General features: G+C 51.2%; 1 protein-coding gene across 2 annotated transcripts in view; it reads right to left on the bottom strand.

The window, feature by feature from the left end:
* The window catches only part of MARK4 (microtubule affinity regulating kinase 4), a 39410-nt gene extending 22999 nt beyond the window's left edge, over window positions 1–16411 (bottom strand). The window contains exons 1-8 of one of the 2 annotated variants that reach the window (XM_053608269.1): window positions 16143–16411; window positions 10670–10870; window positions 8557–8610; window positions 8356–8404; window positions 7578–7643; window positions 7419–7489; window positions 4004–4060; window positions 1315–1551 (exon numbers count right to left, since the gene is read on the bottom strand). In XM_053608269.1, the coding sequence (XP_053464244.1) occupies window positions 1315–1551; window positions 4004–4060; window positions 7419–7489; window positions 7578–7643; window positions 8356–8404; window positions 8557–8610; window positions 10670–10870; window positions 16143–16193 (786 nt within the window). In that variant the 5' untranslated portion in view covers window positions 16194–16411. The remainder of the gene's footprint in view (window positions 1–1314; window positions 1552–4003; window positions 4061–7418; window positions 7490–7577; window positions 7644–8355; window positions 8405–8556; window positions 8611–10669; window positions 10871–16142) is intronic. The other variant, XM_053608270.1, reaches the window with a different exon arrangement.
* Window positions 16412–20169: the final 3758 nt, after the last annotated feature.

Below are 20169 nucleotides of genomic sequence, written 5' to 3' on the forward strand. Positions count from 1 at the left end.
ATAATGATGATGACAGCAACAACATCATGTGCAGATACAGCAAATGTGGCCAAATGCCAGGGATTGTGAATCTCCTGAAAGGTACCGTGTGCTCTTTGTTCTATTCTCGCAGCTTTTCTGTGGACTGGCAACATTTCAAACCAAAAAGTTCCAAGGGAAAAAACAAACCTACCAAACCACAGTCTACTCTTTCCTCCCTCTTCCAAATAGTCACCACTCCCCAGCACTAGCCAGCATCTATTTGCCTATTTATTTTGTTTTCTGCCTGGCTCTACTGTTGGAACATTAGTCGGTGAAGAGAAGAATTTTTTCTTGTTGTTTGAAACGTAAAACCAATGGTTTTTAGTGTCTTCCCTGAACTGCGCAAGCTTCACCATAATCAATTTTAGAACATTTTTCTTTTATTTTCTTTTTTGAGACAGAGTCTTACTCTGTCACCCTGGGTAGAGTGCTGTGATGTCATAGCTCACAGCAACCTCAAACTCTTCAGCTCAAATGATCCTCCTGCCCCAGCCTCCCAAGTAGCTGGGGCTACAGGCACCCACCACTATGCCCTCCTATTTTTTAGAGACAGGATCTCGCTCAAGCTGGTCTCCAACTCGTGGGCTCAGGCAATCCACCCACCTTGGCCTCCCAAAGTGCTGGGATTATAGGCATGAGCCACCATGCCCAGGCTAGAATATTTTTCACCACCTCGAAAGAAACCCTGTGCTACTTCAGCAATCAGCCCCCAGCACACACACACCCTCGCCAACAACCTCAAGCAACCCCTAGTCAACTCTCTGTCTCTGTACATTTGCCTATTCTAGACATTCCATATAAATGGGGCCATACACTCTGTGGCCTTTGGTGATCGGTGTCTATCCCTGGGCACATGTGTTTTTAATATTCTCCTACAATGCAGCAGAGGTTATTGCCTCTCTTGTTCATGTCATATTTGCAAAGCCTACAACAGGGCCTGACTTAGAGGCACGGACAAAAAAAAGAGTTATGGAGTGAGAGGAGTATAAACATTTATATTTGCCAAATGTTTATTAAGGTTTGTGGATTATCATTTGTAAGAGTGGCTTCATATTGTGGGGTTAAGACTACAGATTCTGGCTCGGTGCCCTGTCATTCATACCCTGATCTCTAACACAGTGTGGTCCACTCAGACTGGCCTCATGGGTACTTGAGTCCTGCCTGCCTTCTGTCTTACCACGTGACCTCAGGTCAGCAAATCCCCTCCCCTCCCCCCAAGCAGAGGAAGTATACAAGAAACAGGGTCCTAACTGTGGTGCGTTAAGACCCCAGGCGCCCAGCCCCACCCAGCACCTTGAGGTTGTGCCCGTCAAAGGGCAGGGAGCCGCTGACGAGGGTGTATAGGATGACGCCGAGGCTCCAGATGTCCACCTCTGGCCCGTCGTATTTCTTGCCCTGAAACAGCTCTGGGGCGGCATATGGGGGACTCCCACAGAACGTGTCCAGCTTTGAGCCCAGTGTGAACTCATTGCTGAAACCAAAGTCAGCAATCTTGATGTTGGCCTCTGCGTCCAGCAAGAGGTTCTCGGCCTGGGAGAGGGAGAGGAGAGGGCAGAGGGTGGGACTTGTGGCCAAAGTCCTGTGTAAATCTTGGGGAGCAAATAGGAGCCGGGACTGACTCTCAGTCCTGTCCATTAACTCTCTGCTTGACCTTGGGCAGTAACTTTGGCTCTCTGGGCCTCAGTTTCCTCATCCATAGAATGGGGACAACCATATTCCCTACCTCATAGGTAGTTTGAGAATGAGTTTGTCCATGTAAAAGGCCCAGAACAGGATTTCACATGCAGCAAGTGCTATGTCATATTGCTATCACCCCTTGTGTTTTGCAGAAACTAGGGGGCTTCAGACCATCTCCTTACCCTCTTTGAGCTTCAGTTTACCCAGCAGAAAAAAAATGAAGCCTGATTGCTCAAGACCAATAAAGAAGAAAAGAGTAATTCAATCTTATACTTGCCAAATGTTTATTAAGTGCCAGGCTTTGTGGATTATCATTTGTAAGGAGTGGCTTCATATTGTGGGGTTAAGACTACAGATTCGGCACCTGTAGCTCAGTAAAGGCACCGGCTACATACACCGAGGGTGGCAGGTTTAAGCCCAGCCTGGGCCTGCTGAAAAACAATGACAATTGCATCAAAAAAAAATATCCAGGTGTTGTGGCAGGCGCCTGTAGTCCCAGCTACTTGGGAGGCTGAGGCAAGAGAATTGATTAAGCCCAAGAGTTTGAGGCTGCTGTGAGCTGTGATGCCACGGCACTCTACCAAGGGTGACATAATGAGACTGTCTCAAAAAAAAAAAAAAAAAAAAAAAGACTACAGAAACTTGGTGAATTCCAGATTCAAATCCTAGCTCCACCACCCACTCACTGTGTGACTCTGGTTGGGTTACAAGGAGTGCCTCAGTTTCCCTTTGTCTGTACTGACGGTAATCAAAGTACCTGTCTCACAGGGGACAGGTGTAAAGTGCCCACAAAGCACCTACAGGGCAGTCAGCTCTCAATAATTAACGCTTCGTATCGTCACAGAACTTTGTCTCTTTTTTGTGGCATGTGGCCTTACAATTAACATTTTATAGGTGAGGAAATTGAGGCTCAGGGAAGCCACGCCTCTTTCTTAGAGCAAGAAGGTGGCAGAGCTGGAATCTATCCCACCAGCAGCTCTTCGTGCCTGTGCATTAGGAGGCTCCACGCCCCCAGCACCTGCCTCTTCCAGTCTTTCACTACAGAGAGAGGCACAAATCCACCCATCAGCATGCCATTGTGACAGGTCCCTCTTTAGCTCAGGCCATCATATCTCTGGCCTCCTCACAGGTTTCCCTATACCTCCTGGTTTAGAGAGCAAAGGGACAAAGACACACCAGAGAGCTCTGCCCAAACCTGAATCTAACAGCATCTGCCTTGCTCAGGGGTTACATTTCCTTTCTTGGCATCCGAGGCTCCACAATCCAGATTTAACCCATATGGATCCATTCCAATGGCTGATACCCCTGGTGTACCCCCAAGTTCATCTAGGCATTTCCATGACTCTCCACCAGGGGGTGTGCAACCCCCCCAAGTTACTCATCACCCTCTACTGCCCCCTACAGGGCAAACTGGAAGTGCAGCGCACCAGCCTGCAATCCTCTATTATCTACAGCAATTTGACAGCGGACATTTTTATGTTTTTTTGAATCTAATAATAGTTTTTAAAACGGAGCTTGAGTTTTGTACATCTTTTTTTCATCTCATTTTTACTGCAATTCTATTTTATCGTATTTCACAAAAGTGGAAGTTTGAAAGTTTTTTTTAAAACAACCAAACAAACCTGCTGAGTCCTTCACCACAGTTTGAGAAGCATGGCTTTAGAGACCCCAGCACACAGTAGGTGCCTTCAAAATGACAGTTCAAGATAAATCAGCCAGATAATGGTTCAGCTACGTGATCTCGGATGAGAAGTCCTGAGACGTCATGGCAGGTGGGAAGGGGGGTTCCAGGGGCATGGAGGTACTCCAGGGGTTGCCCTGCCCAGCTGACGTTGGGACCCTCTGGGTCCCCACTTCTCTCTCAAAAGTCCTTCTCAAGTTCTCAGATTCCTGTGATTCTGAGGCCCTGCAGGCAGAGGGATTCTGGGGCTCCACAATCTAAATTCTCAAGGATTCCCGAATGCTCTAAGTAAGGTCTGAGAGAAGCCAAGGCCCTGAAGGCTCTGAGAGCGATGAACTCTTTATCATGTCCCAGTGTCCTTGTCCAACACCCACACAGCTGTCCAGGGTGGGGACAGGACACTTTGTTTCTTCCCCCTGTTTACTCCTACTGCCCCCACCTTTCACCTGCTCCCCATCTGCCGGCCTTCTTTTGTCACAAAAGCTTAGGAAAGAGTCAAGGGCTCCGAGTGTCAAGAAAAAAATGTAAGAAGAAGGGCAGGGGGACCTGTTGGAGGGTACAGGGAAACCACGCAGGAGATGGGGTGGAGGGGGGGTCCCTGCAGTCACAGTGGGGTGGGCTTACCTTCAAGTCTCTGTGTACAATGTTTTTCTGATGACAATAGTGCACAGCTGATACAATCTGGAGGAGGGGAAGGCTAGTTACTTGTGATCCCCAAAGCCCTCAGTTTCCCTCAGTAGCCCTGTGAAGCCACTCACAACTGAGCTCTTAGACTCCAGGCCTCTCCAAGGGACAGGTTGACACCCTGGGGCTCCACACCCCCAGCTGGTCACACTGAGAGGCGCTTGTGGGACCTGCACAGACACACACCTCCACCAGGACACCTGGACACCCAAGGACATCAGAACCAAGACAGGGAGACAAGCCCCCTCCTGACTTTCACACTCCCATGAGAACATCAAATACCTGTAGATAGACACATGGCCCCAAGTCATCAGAGCTCAAGCCCCTCATACCTAGTGCAGCTGCATTAGGGCAGCTGCAGTCTCAAACTGACAGGACACCCACATACCTCCACACCCCTTTACTTACTTACAAACTTACATACCCACCCCTGGGGCCCTTCTTACCCATCTACCCAGGCTGCCCAAAACCCTCTTACCCACTTATCTGCACATCTAGTACCTGGGCACTCATGCACCTATTTCCCAGGTGTCATTGGATCCATACTCTACACAGATACCCAGCACCCTGCTACTTGCGTGTCCTCTTGCCACACACCTATGCGCAAACACCACCCACACATGCACTATCTGCACACCTGGGTGCCTTCACCCCTGAACATCCTCTCACTCACACAGCAGGGCACCTGTACATGACACTTGGATACCCTCACCCGCAGGCTCACCGACACCTGGATAGCCTCAGCCCCTGGCCCACTGACACCTGGATATCCTCACACCTGGGTCCACCTACACCTGGACAGCCTTACCCCTGGCCCACCTACACCTGGATAGCCTCACACCTGGGCCCACCTACACCTGGATAGCCTCACACCTGGGCCCACCTACACCTGGATAGCCTCACACCTGGGCCCACCTACACATGGATAGCCTCACACCTGGGCTCACCTACACCTGGATAGCCTCACACCTGGGCCCACCTACACCTGGATAGCCTCACACCTGGGCCCACCTACACCTGGATAGCCTCACAGCTGGGCCCACCTACACATGGATAGCCTCACACCTGGGCCCACCTACACCTGGATAGCCTCACACCTGGGCCCACCTACACCTGGATAGCCTCACACCTGGGTCCACCTACACCTGGATAGTCTCACACCTGGGCCCACCTACACCTGGATAGTCTCACACCTGGGCCCACCTACACCTGGATAGCCTCACACCTGGGCCCACCTACACCTGGATAGCCTCACACCTGGGCCCACCTACACCTGGATAGCCTCACACCTGGGCCCACCTACACCTGGATAGCCTCACACCTGGGTCCACCTACACCTGGATAGTCTCACACCTGGGCCCACCTACAGCTGGATAGTCTCACACCTGGGCCCACCTACACCTGGATAGCCTCACACCTGGGCCCACCTACACATGGATAGCCTCACACCTGGGCCCACCTACACCTGGATAGCCTCACACCTGGGCCCACCTACACCTGGATAGCCTCACACCTGGGCCCACCTACACCTGGATAGCCTCACACCTGGGCCCACCTACACATGGATAGCCTCACACCTGGGCCCACCTACACCTGGATAGCCTCACACCTGGGCCCACCTACACCTGGATAGCCTCACACCTGGGCCCACCTACACCTGGATAGCCTCACACCTAGGGTCACCTACACCTGGATAGCCTCACACCTGGGCCCACATACACCTGGATAGTCTCACACCTGGGCCCACCTACACCTGGATAGCCTCACACCTGGGTTCACCTACACCTGGATAGTCTCACACCTGGGCCCACCTACACATGGATAGCCTCACACCTGGGCCCACCTACAGCTGGATAGTCTCACACCTGGGCCCACCTACACCTGGATAGCCTCACACCTGGGCCCACCTACACATGGATAGCCTCACACCTGGGTCCACCTACACCTGGATAGCCTCACACCTGGGCCCACCTACACCTGGATAGCCTCACAGCTGGGCCCACCTACACATGGATAGCCTCACACCTGGGCCCACCTACACCTGGATAGCCTCACACCTGGGCCCACCTACACCTGGATAGCCTCACACCTGGGTCCACCTACACCTGGATAGTCTCACACCTGGGCCCACCTACACCTGGATAGTCTCACACCTGGGCCCACCTACACCTGGATAGCCTCACACCTGGGCCCACCTACACCTGGATAGCCTCACACCTGGGCCCACCTACACCTGGATAGCCTCACACCTGGGCCCACCTACACCTGGATAGCCTCACACCTGGGTCCACCTACACCTGGATAGTCTCACACCTGGGCCCACCTACAGCTGGATAGTCTCACACCTGGGCCCACCTACACCTGGATAGCCTCACACCTGGGCCCACCTACACATGGATAGCCTCACACCTGGGCCCACCTACACCTGGATAGCCTCACACCTGGGCCCACCTACACCTGGATAGCCTCACACCTGGGCCCACCTACACCTGGATAGCCTCACACCTGGGCCCACCTACACATGGATAGCCTCACACCTGGGCCCACCTACACCTGGATAGCCTCACACCTGGGCCCACCTACACCTGGATAGCCTCACACCTGGGCCCACCTACACCTGGATAGCCTCACACCTAGGGTCACCTACACCTGGATAGCCTCACACCTGGGCCCACATACACCTGGATAGTCTCACACCTGGGCCCACCTACACCTGGATAGCCTCACACCTGGGTTCACCTACACCTGGATAGTCTCACACCTGGGCCCACCTACACATGGATAGCCTCACACCTGGGCCCACCTACAGCTGGATAGTCTCACACCTGGGCCCACCTACACCTGGATAGCCTCACACCTGGGCCCACCTACACATGGATAGCCTCACACCTGGGTCCACCTACACCTGGATAGCCTCACACCTGGGCCCACCTACACCTGGATAGCCTCACACCTGGGCCCACCTACACCTGGATAGCCTCACACCTGGGCCCACCTACACATGGATAGCCTCACACATGGGCCCATCTACACCTGGATAGCCTCACACCTGGGCTCACCTACACCTGGATAGCCTCATCCCCTGGCCCAGTGACACCTGGATAGCCTCACCCTCTGGCCCACCTACACCTGGATAGCCTCATCCCCTGGCCCACTGACACCTGGATAGCCTTACACCTGGGCAACTGCATGTCTGGGAACCCCAAACTCTGCACCTTCACTGACATCCAGATTTAAGCCCCATCCCCAGGTCACTGGTCAGCCCAGATCTCAAGACTCTCTCCCCAGGGACCCAGGCATTCCACACACACCCCGCCACTCCCCCACCAAGCCCTACCCTCAGCCCTGTCCTGACCTGTCGGAACTTGGCTCGAGCTTCTTTCTCCTTCATGCGGCCATGTGACACGAGGTAGTCAAACACTTCTCCTGCAGGACAGAGACAAGTGGGGTCAGGGAACAGGTGCAAGGGAGCAGGGAGGATAAAGAGTGGGTAGGGGGAGAGGAGGGACCTCACCGGCACTTGCATATTCCATCACCAGGTACAGTGTCTTCTCAGTCTCAATCACCTCGAAGAGTTTTACTGCAATGGCCAGGGGTTGGGCAGGGGGGTTAGGTGGAAAGAGACTCCCCCACCTATACTCAGTAACTATGGGAGTGTACTAACTATCTTACCCCCTACTCAAGAATCCTCCAATGGCTACCTACTGATGGCAGAATTTTCCAAACTCCTCTGCCCTACTTTGCCACCTTTCCCATTTGGTCTCCCACAAGAACATCAGCTCAGTGAGGCCAGGAATTTTGGTCTCTTTTTTCTACTGTTGCACTCCAGTATGTGACAAATAGCAGCCACTCGATAAATACAGTATTTACTGAGTAAATGAATGAACAAATGCCACATCCAGACAGGCTAAACCCTGCTTCTCTCAGTAAAGACCCCTGTTTCTACCGACTAATGATAATGACAATGACAGATGATGCTGATGAAAATGCTCAGACTAGCTCTTGTAGTTTTGCCATGAACTAAGCACTTTTGATGCACGATCTTATCTAATCCTCACAGTGACTTCATAATGGGCCCTCTTATCACCCTGACTCCAGAAAAAGAAACAGAGGCTCAGAGATGTTAAGTGACTTGTTCAAGATCACACAGCAGTGATTGCTACTATGAGAAACTAGGTCTTTCTATTATAATCACTATCCATCCCCCACCCATCACTGCCATCTCCCTGATTCTCTCCTTTCCCCAGTCCCCTGCATGCTGCCTGCCTCTGACTCTCCCTTCCCATCCTCACCGATGTTGGGGTGGTTTAAGCCCTTCATGATGCGGACTTCTCGAAATAGCTGTGCAAGGCCAGAAAGGAAGAGAGAGAAGAGTGAGGGGAGGTGGTTTTAGGGATTCTCTCCCGCTTCAGGCCCAAGCAGAAGGAGTTGGGCAGGTCACTGGCTGTCCCAGGAACCTGGCTCCCACTCTGTTCCTTCTCCCTGGGCCTCACCTTCTGCAGGCTGCTGGGATTCAGTTGGGTTTTGTCGATGATCTTGATGGCCACCTAGAAGAAAGGAGTAAAGGTCAAGGTCTCAGGGTCCATCAAACCTGAGAGGTTCTCCAACTCAGATTACCTGGGATATCACTCCTTTGCCCCCTCTCTCAGAAGAGCCCTCAATCTGAGCCACTCCTAGCAAATAGGGTAACCTGGCTTAGGGCTTTTGCACATTCTGTTCCTACCATCTCCAATGCTATCCTTACTTCTGCAGGGAAATATCCCCTATTCCATGATAGGGCAGGGATGAGAGTACTCCAGAGAGCTGTGTTAGGGTGGCCAACACACCTGTTGGGGCATCTCAGATCTTATCCATCACATCTTTGTTCTGAAAACATGAACTATGGAATAATAAATAACCAGCTAACATTTACTGAGTGTGCACTATGTGGTCTATGTGCTTACAAATGAGAACACTTTTAATCCCTCACAACAGCCTTATGAATGCTAGGATTATTCCCACTTTACAAGTGGGGAAACTGAGGCACAGAGTGATTCAGTCGCTTTGCCAAGGAAAGTTGTGGGTTGGATTTGAACTTATACAGCCTGATAAAGTCTACCTTTCAAACATTTAAAACTTTTTTTTTTTTTTTTTTTGGTTGGCCGGGTTTGAACCCACCACCTCCGGCATATGGAACCAGCGCCCTACTCCTTGAGCCATAGTAGCCACCCTACATTTAAAACTTTTTAAAAGTATGTATTTTTAAAAGAGCTTTGAGATAGCAAGGGGATGAATCAGAATGTTACTGAACTCTCTTTATACTTATCCTACAATGTGGTTAAGTTTTTATTTTGAATTACACATTGAGATAGACCATTTTACGTTTTTTAGTAGTGGATGACCTTTAGAAGTCTTAATCTAGCCTTTAGGTCTATACAATTTGTCCAAAGGCCCCAGATCTTCTGGTTTAAAGAACTTTTCCTCTGGGAGGCCTTTTTCCCTTAGAAGCTCGTCCTCTCAGAAACCCCTGGAATCACATGCAGGATCCATATATGGGAAATGAAGTGTCCTTTGTGGGGGAAAAGGTCCTTTAGTTGTCCTCATATCCTCATGAATGGGTTTTTTAAAAATATGTCAAATACTTTTTATGCCAGTATTGAAATGATCATATGGTTTCTCTCCTTTAGTCTGTGAATGTGGTGAAGTACATGAATAAATTGTCAAATGGAAAAGAACTCTGCATTCCTGAGATAAACCCAGCTTTGTCGTCACACAGCTTTCTCTAACTGATTTGCCACATTCTATTATATTTTGTTTAAGATATCTATATCTATGTTCATGAGTAAGACTGGCCTGCAACTTTGTTTCTTGTCTGTTTTTTCTCTTAAAGCCAAGCTAGCATGTAAAAAGCAGCTGGAACCTCTTTCTTTTTAGTCTCTGGAAGAATTGGCTAATTCTACCAAAAATCTAAATCTTTGGTAGAATTTTCCCATAAAACCATCAGGGCCTGGTGTCCTTTGTGTGTGTGTGTGTGTGGTATAGGCGACATGAAGGCAGGTGAGAATCTTTCCAAGGGAAAAGAAATTGCTCCAGTTATCTCTCTAAAGTTGGGGGGTGATGAAGCAGAAATCATGAAACCACCCACCATCTTTTTTCCCCTTTAACTGTGAGGCTTTAAATCTAGGTCACAAGGTCTGTGTGGGCCCTTTCTGCAATAATGTTTCCATGCACAACACAGATGCCCACTCTGGAAGGGGAGGTGGAGAGAGTGAGGCTGTATGTAACTGAGAATGCAATAGGAATAAACGAGGTATATTCTCAGGATCAATGAAGAGATTTCAAGGAACCAAAGTCCACTATTAAAATAGGGAGATACATCAGGTTTATGCACAAAACCCACGTGCATTGTTAAAATGCAGCAGGTATCTCTGCCTGTGATGAGATTTCTTGTTAATTTCAAAGATGCCCGAAATTTGGTTCTCTTTTCCCTACTATAGCTGTTCTGTGAAAATCTGAGATATTACAACCTGTCCCAGCAAAGGAAAGTCAACCTTGATCTCTACCAACCTACCCCAAGCTCTAGTCCTACAAGGTCAGGCCCTGAGCCTGCCCCAGCTCTGTACTTACCTCCCGACCAGTGAGGATGTGCCGAGCCAGCTTGACTTTGGCAAAGTTGCCCTTCCCGATGGTCCTCAGCAGGCGGTAGTTGCCCACGTGGGGCTGTTCCTCAGGACAGGAGGCGATGGAATTCCGGCAGCGGGCACCCAGGGAGCGGCTGGACCAGGATGGTCCTTTGTCTGAGGAGCGGCCACTGCCCAAGGTGCCATGCTGGGCAGAGGAGATGAAGCATGAGCTGTCCAATCATGCCTTCAGCAGCACCAAGGGTTGGGGCAATGAACTCTAGTCCTGGTCACCAATCCCTTTGTGGCCCTTTTCAAATTCAGACGATAGAGAACTACAATGTCTTTGGATCCTCCCTCTCTATAAACAAAAAACTCTGGGGTCTCCCCAAATCCACAGTATCTAGCACCCAGACATCAGGCCCCTTCCTTACCCCTCAGTGTAGTCTGTTTACCCCCAATTTCCTTTGTTAATTACAGGCCTACTTTGGAGATACTATAGGTTCACTTCCAGGCCTTCACAACAAAGCAAGTATCACAATAAAGCAAGCCACATGGATTTCTTGGCTTCCCATTGCACATAAAAGTTACGTTTACACTATACTGTAGTCTCTTGAGTGTGCAATAGCATTAAATGCAAAAAAGAAAAAAGAACACACCTTAATTAAAAAATACTGTATTGGCTGGGCACCCGTAGCTTAATAGTTAGAGCGCCGGCCCTGTGCACTAGGGCTGCCCAGTTCGAACCTGGCCTGGGCCTGCTAAACAAACAAAAAAAATACTGTATTGCTAAAAAAATGCTAACGATCATCCATACCTTCAATGAGTCATAATCAAAGACCACTCACTGATGACAGATCACCATGATAGATATAATGAAAAAGTTAAATATATTGTGAGAATTACCAACATGCAACGCAGAGACATAATGAGAGCACATGCTGGTGAAAAATGGCACGGACAGACTTGCTTGACACCAGGTTGCCACAAACCTGCCTTTTGTAAAAATATGCAGTATCAGCCAGGCATGGTGGCTCACGCCTGTAATCCTAGTTCTCTGGGAGGCTGAGGCTGGTGGATCACTTGAGCTCAGGAGTTCGAGACCAGCCTGAGCAAGAGTTGAGACACACTTCCACTACCACCACCCCTCTACTAAAAATAGAATAACTAGCCCAGCATGGTGCTCGGGAGCCCAAGGCAAGTGGATCACTTGAGCCCAAGAGTTTGAGGTCACTGTGAACTATGATGCTATGGTATTCTACCCAGGCCTACTGTCTCAAAAACATATATAAATAAATAAATTAAAAAAAATATGCAGTATCTGCAAAGCAGCCACCCTGTTTGTCACTGTTGCTGCTCCAGCCCCAATTCTACTCCAAACCCAAAGTCAACATTTTGTTTCCAGGCCGTGTATGGTGGCTGCGGCGGCTCAAGCCTGTAATCCTAGCACTCTGGGAGGCCGAGGCTGGTGGATTACCTGAGCCAGAGCAAGACAACGTCTCTCAAAAAAAAAAAAAACAACCAAAAACAGCCAGGCATTGTGGCAGGTGCCTATAGGCCCAGCAACTTGGGAGGCTGAGGCAAGAGAATAGAGTTGGAAATTGCTTTGAGCTGTGATGCCATGGTAGTCTACCTAGGGGGACAAAGTAAGACTCTGTCTCAAAAAAAAAAAAAAACAACCAAAAAACAAAAAACATTTTGTTTCCAATTTACTGTCCCTAACATTTTATTCCAATCACTGGGCTCAAATACTGTAACCAAGTCTTTCATTTTGCCCCAACTGTCTTGGTTGAGTCACTGTTACCTCCCTTCCAAGAGAAACATTGTTGCTTTTACCGCCCCACGGAACATGGTGGTTGATCCCCGCCCTGACCTGCTGTCTCCCACACTACTGCTCCTTTCTGTCTATGACGTCTCTCTGTCCCTGATGTTCTGTTCCTGCTGTCCTGTCCCTCCCAGGCCTCGCTCCCTCGCAGGTCACCTGCCCTGGCCTGATTGTAAGCTCCAGGGACTGTACCTTCCTTTCAGGGCTGGGGCCCAGGGTGCCACAGGCCTCAGCCAAGACAGCTCTGCATACAGCCTGCTGCCCTTGTGCATATCTTAGGGCTATACAAAGACAAAGGGAGATGAGGAAGAAAGAAGTGGGCTGGGGGCCCAGCTCTACTTCTTACAGGAAGTCTCTCCTAGGCCACTTAATAGTAATGACCACCAACATTTAATGAGTGCCAGTCACTTATGCAATATAATGCCATGTACCACATCATCATCCCCACTTCACAGGTGGGGAAACTGAGCCCTAGAGCTGAGATCTGAACCCAGTATTCCCTGGAGCTGAAGCTCTTCACTTGCTCCATGGCATGTGGCACCATGCTGGAACCATTTCTATTAAGCAGCCCATGGTAGTCTGCGGGGATAAGCACTATCCCCCCCCCACACACACACACATTCAAATCCCCCTGAGGGAGGCACCTGCGCCTCCATGCTCCAGAGTATAAACTGAGCCTCGGAGAGAGAAGGTGGCTTGTGAACTTCACACAGTTCATTCACAAAGGGCAGAAAGACATTCCCCACTATGGCTGTGCGGCTGGGGCTCTCACCATGAGCCCGAGGCTCATAGCACCCCACCTGGTCTCCAATGTGGGTCCAGTTATGATCTGTATTCTCTGGACAGGGACCCCAAGGCTCAGGCAGTGGGAGTACCCTGCCCAAGGTCACAGGGCAAATAGAAGATGGAGCAGAGTACCTGGGCCTGCTGACTACTCCTGAGTGCTGATCTCTTTCCCACATCCCACCAGGCATACACGCCTCAGGCTTCCTCCCAGGGGAGGCTGGGAAGGGAGGTGAAGATCCAGGCGATAAGGCCTCCCATCCCCACTGTGATAGGGCTCGGAGAAAAATCCTTGTCAGGTGGCAGAAGGGAAGCCAACTACATGTGGGATGGTACCCCACCAAAGGCAGCACAGTCATGGGACCCCTTTGAGGGACAGCTGGGACAGTAGGAGACAAAGGCCCCAGGGACCAGGGGTAGTAGCTAACATTGGCCAAGCACAACTAGCTGGCCTGGCATCCTCCCATTGGGCTGGCACCCCGACACTGGGGCCTGTTGCTAAGGAACCTGGAACTTGGGGTGGGAGAGCATGACCCTAAGTGGCTGTGGGCATGGTAATGAGGTAGCATGGATAGGGGTTGCAACCTCAGATTCCAGAGGGAGATAAGTGACTCCCCACCAGGACCATCAAGTATATCTTACTGACCAGAGTCAGAGGAAAGAAAGGGATTAGCCACCCTCAAATCCCCACCCCATACCTTTCTTAACAACAAAGGAAGAGCAAGCCCTCATGTGAGCCCCATTTTACAAACAAGGAAACCAAGGCTCAGAGTGGTGAGGTCATTGCCTGAGGTCATATAGCTGGGGAGAGACAGAAACCAGGTTTAAACCCAAGTTCACTTGAATAATTAGACCAACAATAATGACAATAGCAATGACGACATGCCTGGCCCAGCACACCTTACTCACCCTGTTGGCTTCTAAAAACATCCCTGCCAGGGAGGTGCTATCCTCAGGCGCATTTAGAGATAAGGAAACTGAGGCTCCAAACTGGGAGGGGATCTACAAGCTTACTCAACAACTATGACAGCCTTGGGTTGAGCCTCCATGGGCCATCTGACTCATACCCACAGTCACAACAGCAGCTAACACGTGGAGCGCTTCCCATGTGCCAGGCTTCTCCCGAATCAAGTAATCTTCTGCAGGACTCAAATGGTCACCCCTCTTATCCAGGGCAGGAAAGTGAGGCTCAGAGAGAACCAGCTGTCTGAGGACACACTGCAAAACCAGCCAGCAGTGCCAGCATTTGAACTCAGGACTGTGGACTCCTGGGACCTCCAAGGAGTGACTAGGAAAGGTAGATAGGTGGGTGGGTATTTCCTCAGCCTCCAAACTGGAGTCTGGCCCATAGCAATGATGGGGTTGGGGGGGTATCTGCAAGATGAAGAAAGGGCAAGGATAAACTCTCTCTGGCAGAGACCTGGCAGAAGGCCCGGGCAAAGGGGACAAAGACCTCTGCTAGAGGAGAGTCTGGGAATGGCTGGTGGGCGGGTCTTTAGAAACACTGGAAATGGGGGGGTTGGGGGCCGGTGTTCCCCAGGATTGTCTGGGTTGCAGGGGCAGGGGAGACCAGGAATGGTGGGAAGTGATGAGCCACTGGGGCAGTGCCCAAGAATCCCTAGGCCTTGGGAGAATCTCCTAGAAATCAGAGAAGGAGGATTCTAGGAGCAGTCCTTATAACCAGAAAGGGGCTGGGGCCTGCATGTATGGGGGAGGGGATTCCTGGGCAAGAGGCAGCCTAGAGGAATATGGGCTGAGGCTTATGGAAAGTCAAGAGGTTTAGAAGTTTGGGGAGAGGCTTCCAACAAATTGACCTCAAGAGAAGAGGCTTAAAGCCAGGGCAAGACCACAGACTTCAAGTCTAGGAGTCTTCTGGAAGAAAGATCTGGGGCCAGGTCTTGTCAGCTGAGGAGGGGGATTCCTTGAGAGACTAGACCCCCAAGAAGGAAGGAGGTGGCCCTGGAGCAGGAGAATGAATGGTAGCCTGAGAGGAAAGGGCTTGGGCTTGGCCTAAAAAGGACACAGAGGTGAAAGGCTGGGGTTTGGGGAGGGGGCTTGCCTGAGGCTGAGGAGTTGACACAGAGAGGATGAGGCCTGGAGTCAGACTGGTCCAGGGCCTAGAAATCCGAGCCTGAGCTGGGTGGGGGCCTGGAGGTTGGAGGCCAAGGCTTCCTGGGAGAGGAAGAGACCAGAGAGGGTCCAGGTGGCATCTGGGGGCCCTATGGTGCTGAGATTCAGGGAGAAGGCTGCTTGGACGATGCGGACCAGGCCTGGGAATAGAGAGACCTTGAAGAAGCCAGAAAAGGCCCTGGGCCCAGGAAAGGTGGAAAGCAGCTTCCTGTGCTGGGCAGCCCACAGACACCGAGTGGATCCTGGAGGGGCAGAGGGCTAGGAATGCGAGGAGGGGGCTCCTGGACAGCCAGCACCCAGCCTCAGACCAGGAAGGCCAGAGCCAGAGGCAGGACTGGACCAGGCCTTGCTGGGAGAGGAGCAGGGCTGGGCCTTGGAGGGTCAGGGGCCCTGCAAATCCGGGAGGGGTTGAGTTGTGGGAAACAGACTGCCGGAGGGGAAAGGGCTTAGAACACGCCAGAGAAGGGAGGGGCTCCTGGAAGGCAGGGGAGGGGGCTTCCTGGAGGAAAGGGTCTTGAGCGGAAGCGGTCCGCACAGGGACAGAAGGGTCCCGGGAGACAGGCGCTCCCAGGGGTCGGGAGGGACAGAGTAGATGCGGAGGGCCGAGAGGCCTGGAAGTCCAGGAGGGGGTCAGAAGGTGGCGAGCTGGGTCGAGCCCGGGAAATGAGAGTAAGGGCTCGCGGGGTGAGGGGTTGGCGGCTGGACACAGCCGGGGCTCCCCAAGGGGCCGGGCCCCACTCACCGTGTCCGAGTTCCGATCGTTGCCCGGGGCCAGTGCTGTCCGCGAAGACATCTTCTCCGGGTCCCGGGGGGCAGGGGCGGCCGGGTGGGGGGGGCGGGGATCCTGGGGTCCCCTCTCTTCCCCTCCCCCCCCGCCGGCCTGGGGACGCGAGCTCAAAAAGCTGGGCGCTGTGAACGCCCGAATCCGCGCTGCAGGAGAGGGGGCAGGGCGGGGGAGGGAAGGGGACGCTGAGGGTCCTAGTGGCCCCGCACAGCGGGGACCCCGGGCGCCATGGGAGTGGCGGGCAGGCAGGCTGGCGGGGGCCGAGGAGGGGGCGCGGAGCCGGCCCGGGCGGCGGCGGAGGGGCTGGGAGGAAGGGACGTCAGGGGGAGGGGCGGTCAGGGCGGGACCGCCGAGACCCCGCCCCCCGCCGCCGGCTCTTAAAGGTACCGGCTCTTAAAGGTGCTTGCCCCGACTGGCCCAGGGCTCTGGGGGCGGAGGCAGGTCTGGGCCAGCTGGTGGGGATCGTGTTCTCGCAGGAAAGTAGAAGACTCACCGGTAGAGAGAAAGGGAGAGAAACGCTGGGGCAGAGCTCCAGAGACGCAGAGAAAATGTTGAGAGATGTAGAGATAGACACAAAAAAAGAGAGAAGGGGATACGAAAGGACGGAGAGAGACACGAGATGAACAGAGTGGAAGAGGACAGAAAGAGTGAGGGGGAAACGCAGGGAGAAAAAGACAAATTGTGAGATACAGAGACAGAAAGAAACGAAGACTGGGAGAGAGATCCCCACACTGGGACAGAGGAGAGACAGAAAGAGACAAAGAGACACACAGAGATGAAGAGATTTGTGACGAGATTGGAGATAAAGAGACAAAGAAGCCCCCAGAGGCAGGACCCAGGCGCTGTGGCCATTTCCACCCCTGGCCTACCCTCTCCACAGTCGTGGGGCTCACGAAGCTCTCTGGACAGAGGCCAAAGGGTGTGGTGAGGTGTGTAGGTAAAGCAGAAGGTCTGGCCACTGCAGGGACTGACTAACCTCTCCAGTAATGCTGCCTCACACACACACCCCCCCCATATAGCTCCAGACCCTAAGGTTGGGGCTGCAGTGTCCTCTTCTTGGCACCCCACCTGGGGTCTGCCCAGCTGTGTGACCTGAGGCAGGAATTTCCCTTTTGGGGCATCACTTTTCCTGTTTGTAAAATGAAGTGAAGTCCTCATGGGACTCCCCAGCAGGGTTGATGCAGGGATACAGGAACCCTGTGTGGGTATTCACCTACAGAGCATAGCCACTGTCTGGGTGGGCAGACTGAGCCCAGAGAAGGCAAGGGCCTTGGCAAGGCTACACAAGTGCTGTGGGGACTCCCATGCTTTCTTGACGAGGATGAGATGGAAGAAAGGGGCTTTGTGTAGTCCTGGCCCACAATCACATATACTGGGGATGGGATCTGTGCCCTGCCCTGTTCTATCTGACCACCTTCTTTGGCTTAGAAAGTTTCCGTTTCTACAGAATGGGTGTTTTGATAACAGGAGTGTGCTAGAGCTGGCTCTAGCGAATTGATTGTCAAACAAGCTGATTGTTAGTCTCAGGAATTTTGGAACTGGACGTTAAACACAGCCATTATTAGAAATCAAATTATGCAAACATACAATTAAATAAATTGTATTAAAAGTACAGGTATTAGGCTGAATGAGGTGGCTCAGGCTGTAATCTTAGCACTCTGAGAGGCCAAGGCAGGTAGACTGCTTGAGCTTAGGAGGTCAAGACCAGCCTGAATAAGAGTGAGACCCTGCCTCTACGAAAAATAGGAAAAGATTAACTGAGTGTTGTGGTGGGTGCCTGTAGTCCCAGCTACTTAGGAGGCTGAGGCAAGAGGATCGCTGGAACCCAGGAGTTTGAGGTTGCTGTGAACAATGACGCCATGGCACATCACCCAGGGTGACAGAGTGAGACTTTGTCTCAAAAAAAAAAGAGGGCAGCACCTGTGGCTCAGTGGGTAGGGCACCGGCCCCATATACTGAGGGCAGTGGGTTCAAACCTGGCCCCGGTCAAATTGCAACAAAAAAATAGTCAGGCATTGTGGTGGGCACCTGTAGTCCCAGCTACTTGGGAGGCTGAGGCAAAAGAATCGACTGAGCCCAACCCTTGGAGGTTGCTGTGAGCCGTGTGATGCCACAGCACTCTACTGAGGGCCATAAAGTGAGTTTACATTAAAAAAAAGAAAGTACAGGTAATACATACTCATCATATCCAAATTATTTTACTGCATTTACTATTATCTATGATCTTGAGGTTATTTACATCTATTTTAGCTCCATAGTGAGACCACCATGTAAAGGTGGGCTATTGTGCATCTCTTCTCAAAAAATAATTTGAGTGACATCACCTTGGTAGCCTGAAATTAACCATAGTGGGAATATTTATGCCATGGAAATTGGCAAATGCTGCAAATCAAGGCCCCCACCTCCATCCCCTAGAGATTACAACACTGGTTGATACTATCACCTACATGGAGTCATGGAGGCTTCCCCTATGGCAAGCTCTGAGCATCCTGCCTGCCACCTCATGAGGTAGGGAGCATTATTATCAACCCCATTTACAAATAAGAAAACAGAAGCCCAAGGAAGAAAAGTCATATGCTGAAGGTCACACAGCTGCTAGTGAGTGTCGGGCTGGGATTTGAACTCCTAGTGCCCTCAAACTCCATAACTATGGTTTCTGTCCCTGAATAATAATATTAGCAACCTCAGGCTGTGACAAATCAGTAAAATATAAAAGTAAAGTGTTTACAGGGGGCCAGATTAGAACTTCAAATGTAGGAACATTATTATTCTCACTCAGCAGATGGGACCTGAAGAGTCTCAGGGAAGATGCAAGGGAGGAGTTCAGGACAGTGTTCTAGAATCCCCCAGGGACCCTGCAGGGTGAGAGATAGGGTCTTGGAGGTGGGATGGAAGGGCTGAGCACCCCTAACCATGCCCCAGCCCTCGCAGTGAGAGTTGCAGTTCTTCCATTTGCCACACGAGGGCAGAAGATCGCCTTTCTGCCTTCACCGGCCCTTCCTCACACAGGGCGCACTTTGGGACCCATACTTACTTCCCTGTCCTGGGCACTGCCCCGACCCCATTTCCCAGATGAAGGAACGAAGGCTTAAAGAGGGAGAGGCTATAAATGGAACCTTAAAAACGTTATGCTAAGTGATAGAAGCCAGTTACAAAAGGCCACGGAATGTCTGATTTCATTGACATGAAATGTCCAGAATGAGCAAATCCACAGAGGCAGAAAGTGGACTAGTGTTGCCAGGCACTGAGGGGTGGCGGAGTACTGAGGAGTGACTGCTAATGGGTTTGGGGGTTTCTTTTGGGGGTGATTAAAATGTTTAGGAATTAGATAGTGGTGATGCTTGCCACAACTTTACGAATATACTAAACCCACTGGACCCTATTCTTTCTTTCTTTATTTTTTTTTTTTTGAGAAAAAGTCTCACTATGTTCCCCGTGGTAGAGTGCTGTGACATCACAGGCCACAGCAACCTCAAACTCTTGGGCTTAAGCGATTCTCTTGCCTCAGCCTATGAAGTAGCTGGGACTACTGGCATCTGCCATAATGTCCGGCTATTTTTTTGTTGCAGTTATCATTGTTGTTTAACTGGCCCAGGCCCGGTTTGAACTCACCAATCTCGGCGCATGTGGCTGGTGCCATAACCACTGTGTGATGGGTGCTTAACTGTACTTTATTTTTTTTAAATTTTGGAGGGACAGAGTGTCACTTTGTTGCCCTGGTAGAGTGTCATGGCGTCATAGCTCACAGCAACCTCAGATTCTTGGGCTCAAGCCATACTCTTCCCAAGTAGCAGGAACTACAGGCACCCACCACAACTCCCAGCTAGTTTTAGAGATGGGGTCTCACTCTTACTCAGACTGGTCTCTGAACTCCTGAGCTCAAGGTGTGAGTCACTGTGCCTGACCTTGGACACTATGCTTTAAAAGAGTGAATTTTATGGCATGTGAATTACATTTTAATTTAAAAAGGAGGGGGAGGTCTGAG

The sequence above is a fragment of the Nycticebus coucang genome, chromosome 10, assembly GCF_027406575.1.
Source record: "Nycticebus coucang isolate mNycCou1 chromosome 10, mNycCou1.pri, whole genome shotgun sequence".
Taxonomy (NCBI): Eukaryota; Metazoa; Chordata; class Mammalia; order Primates; family Lorisidae; genus Nycticebus; species Nycticebus coucang.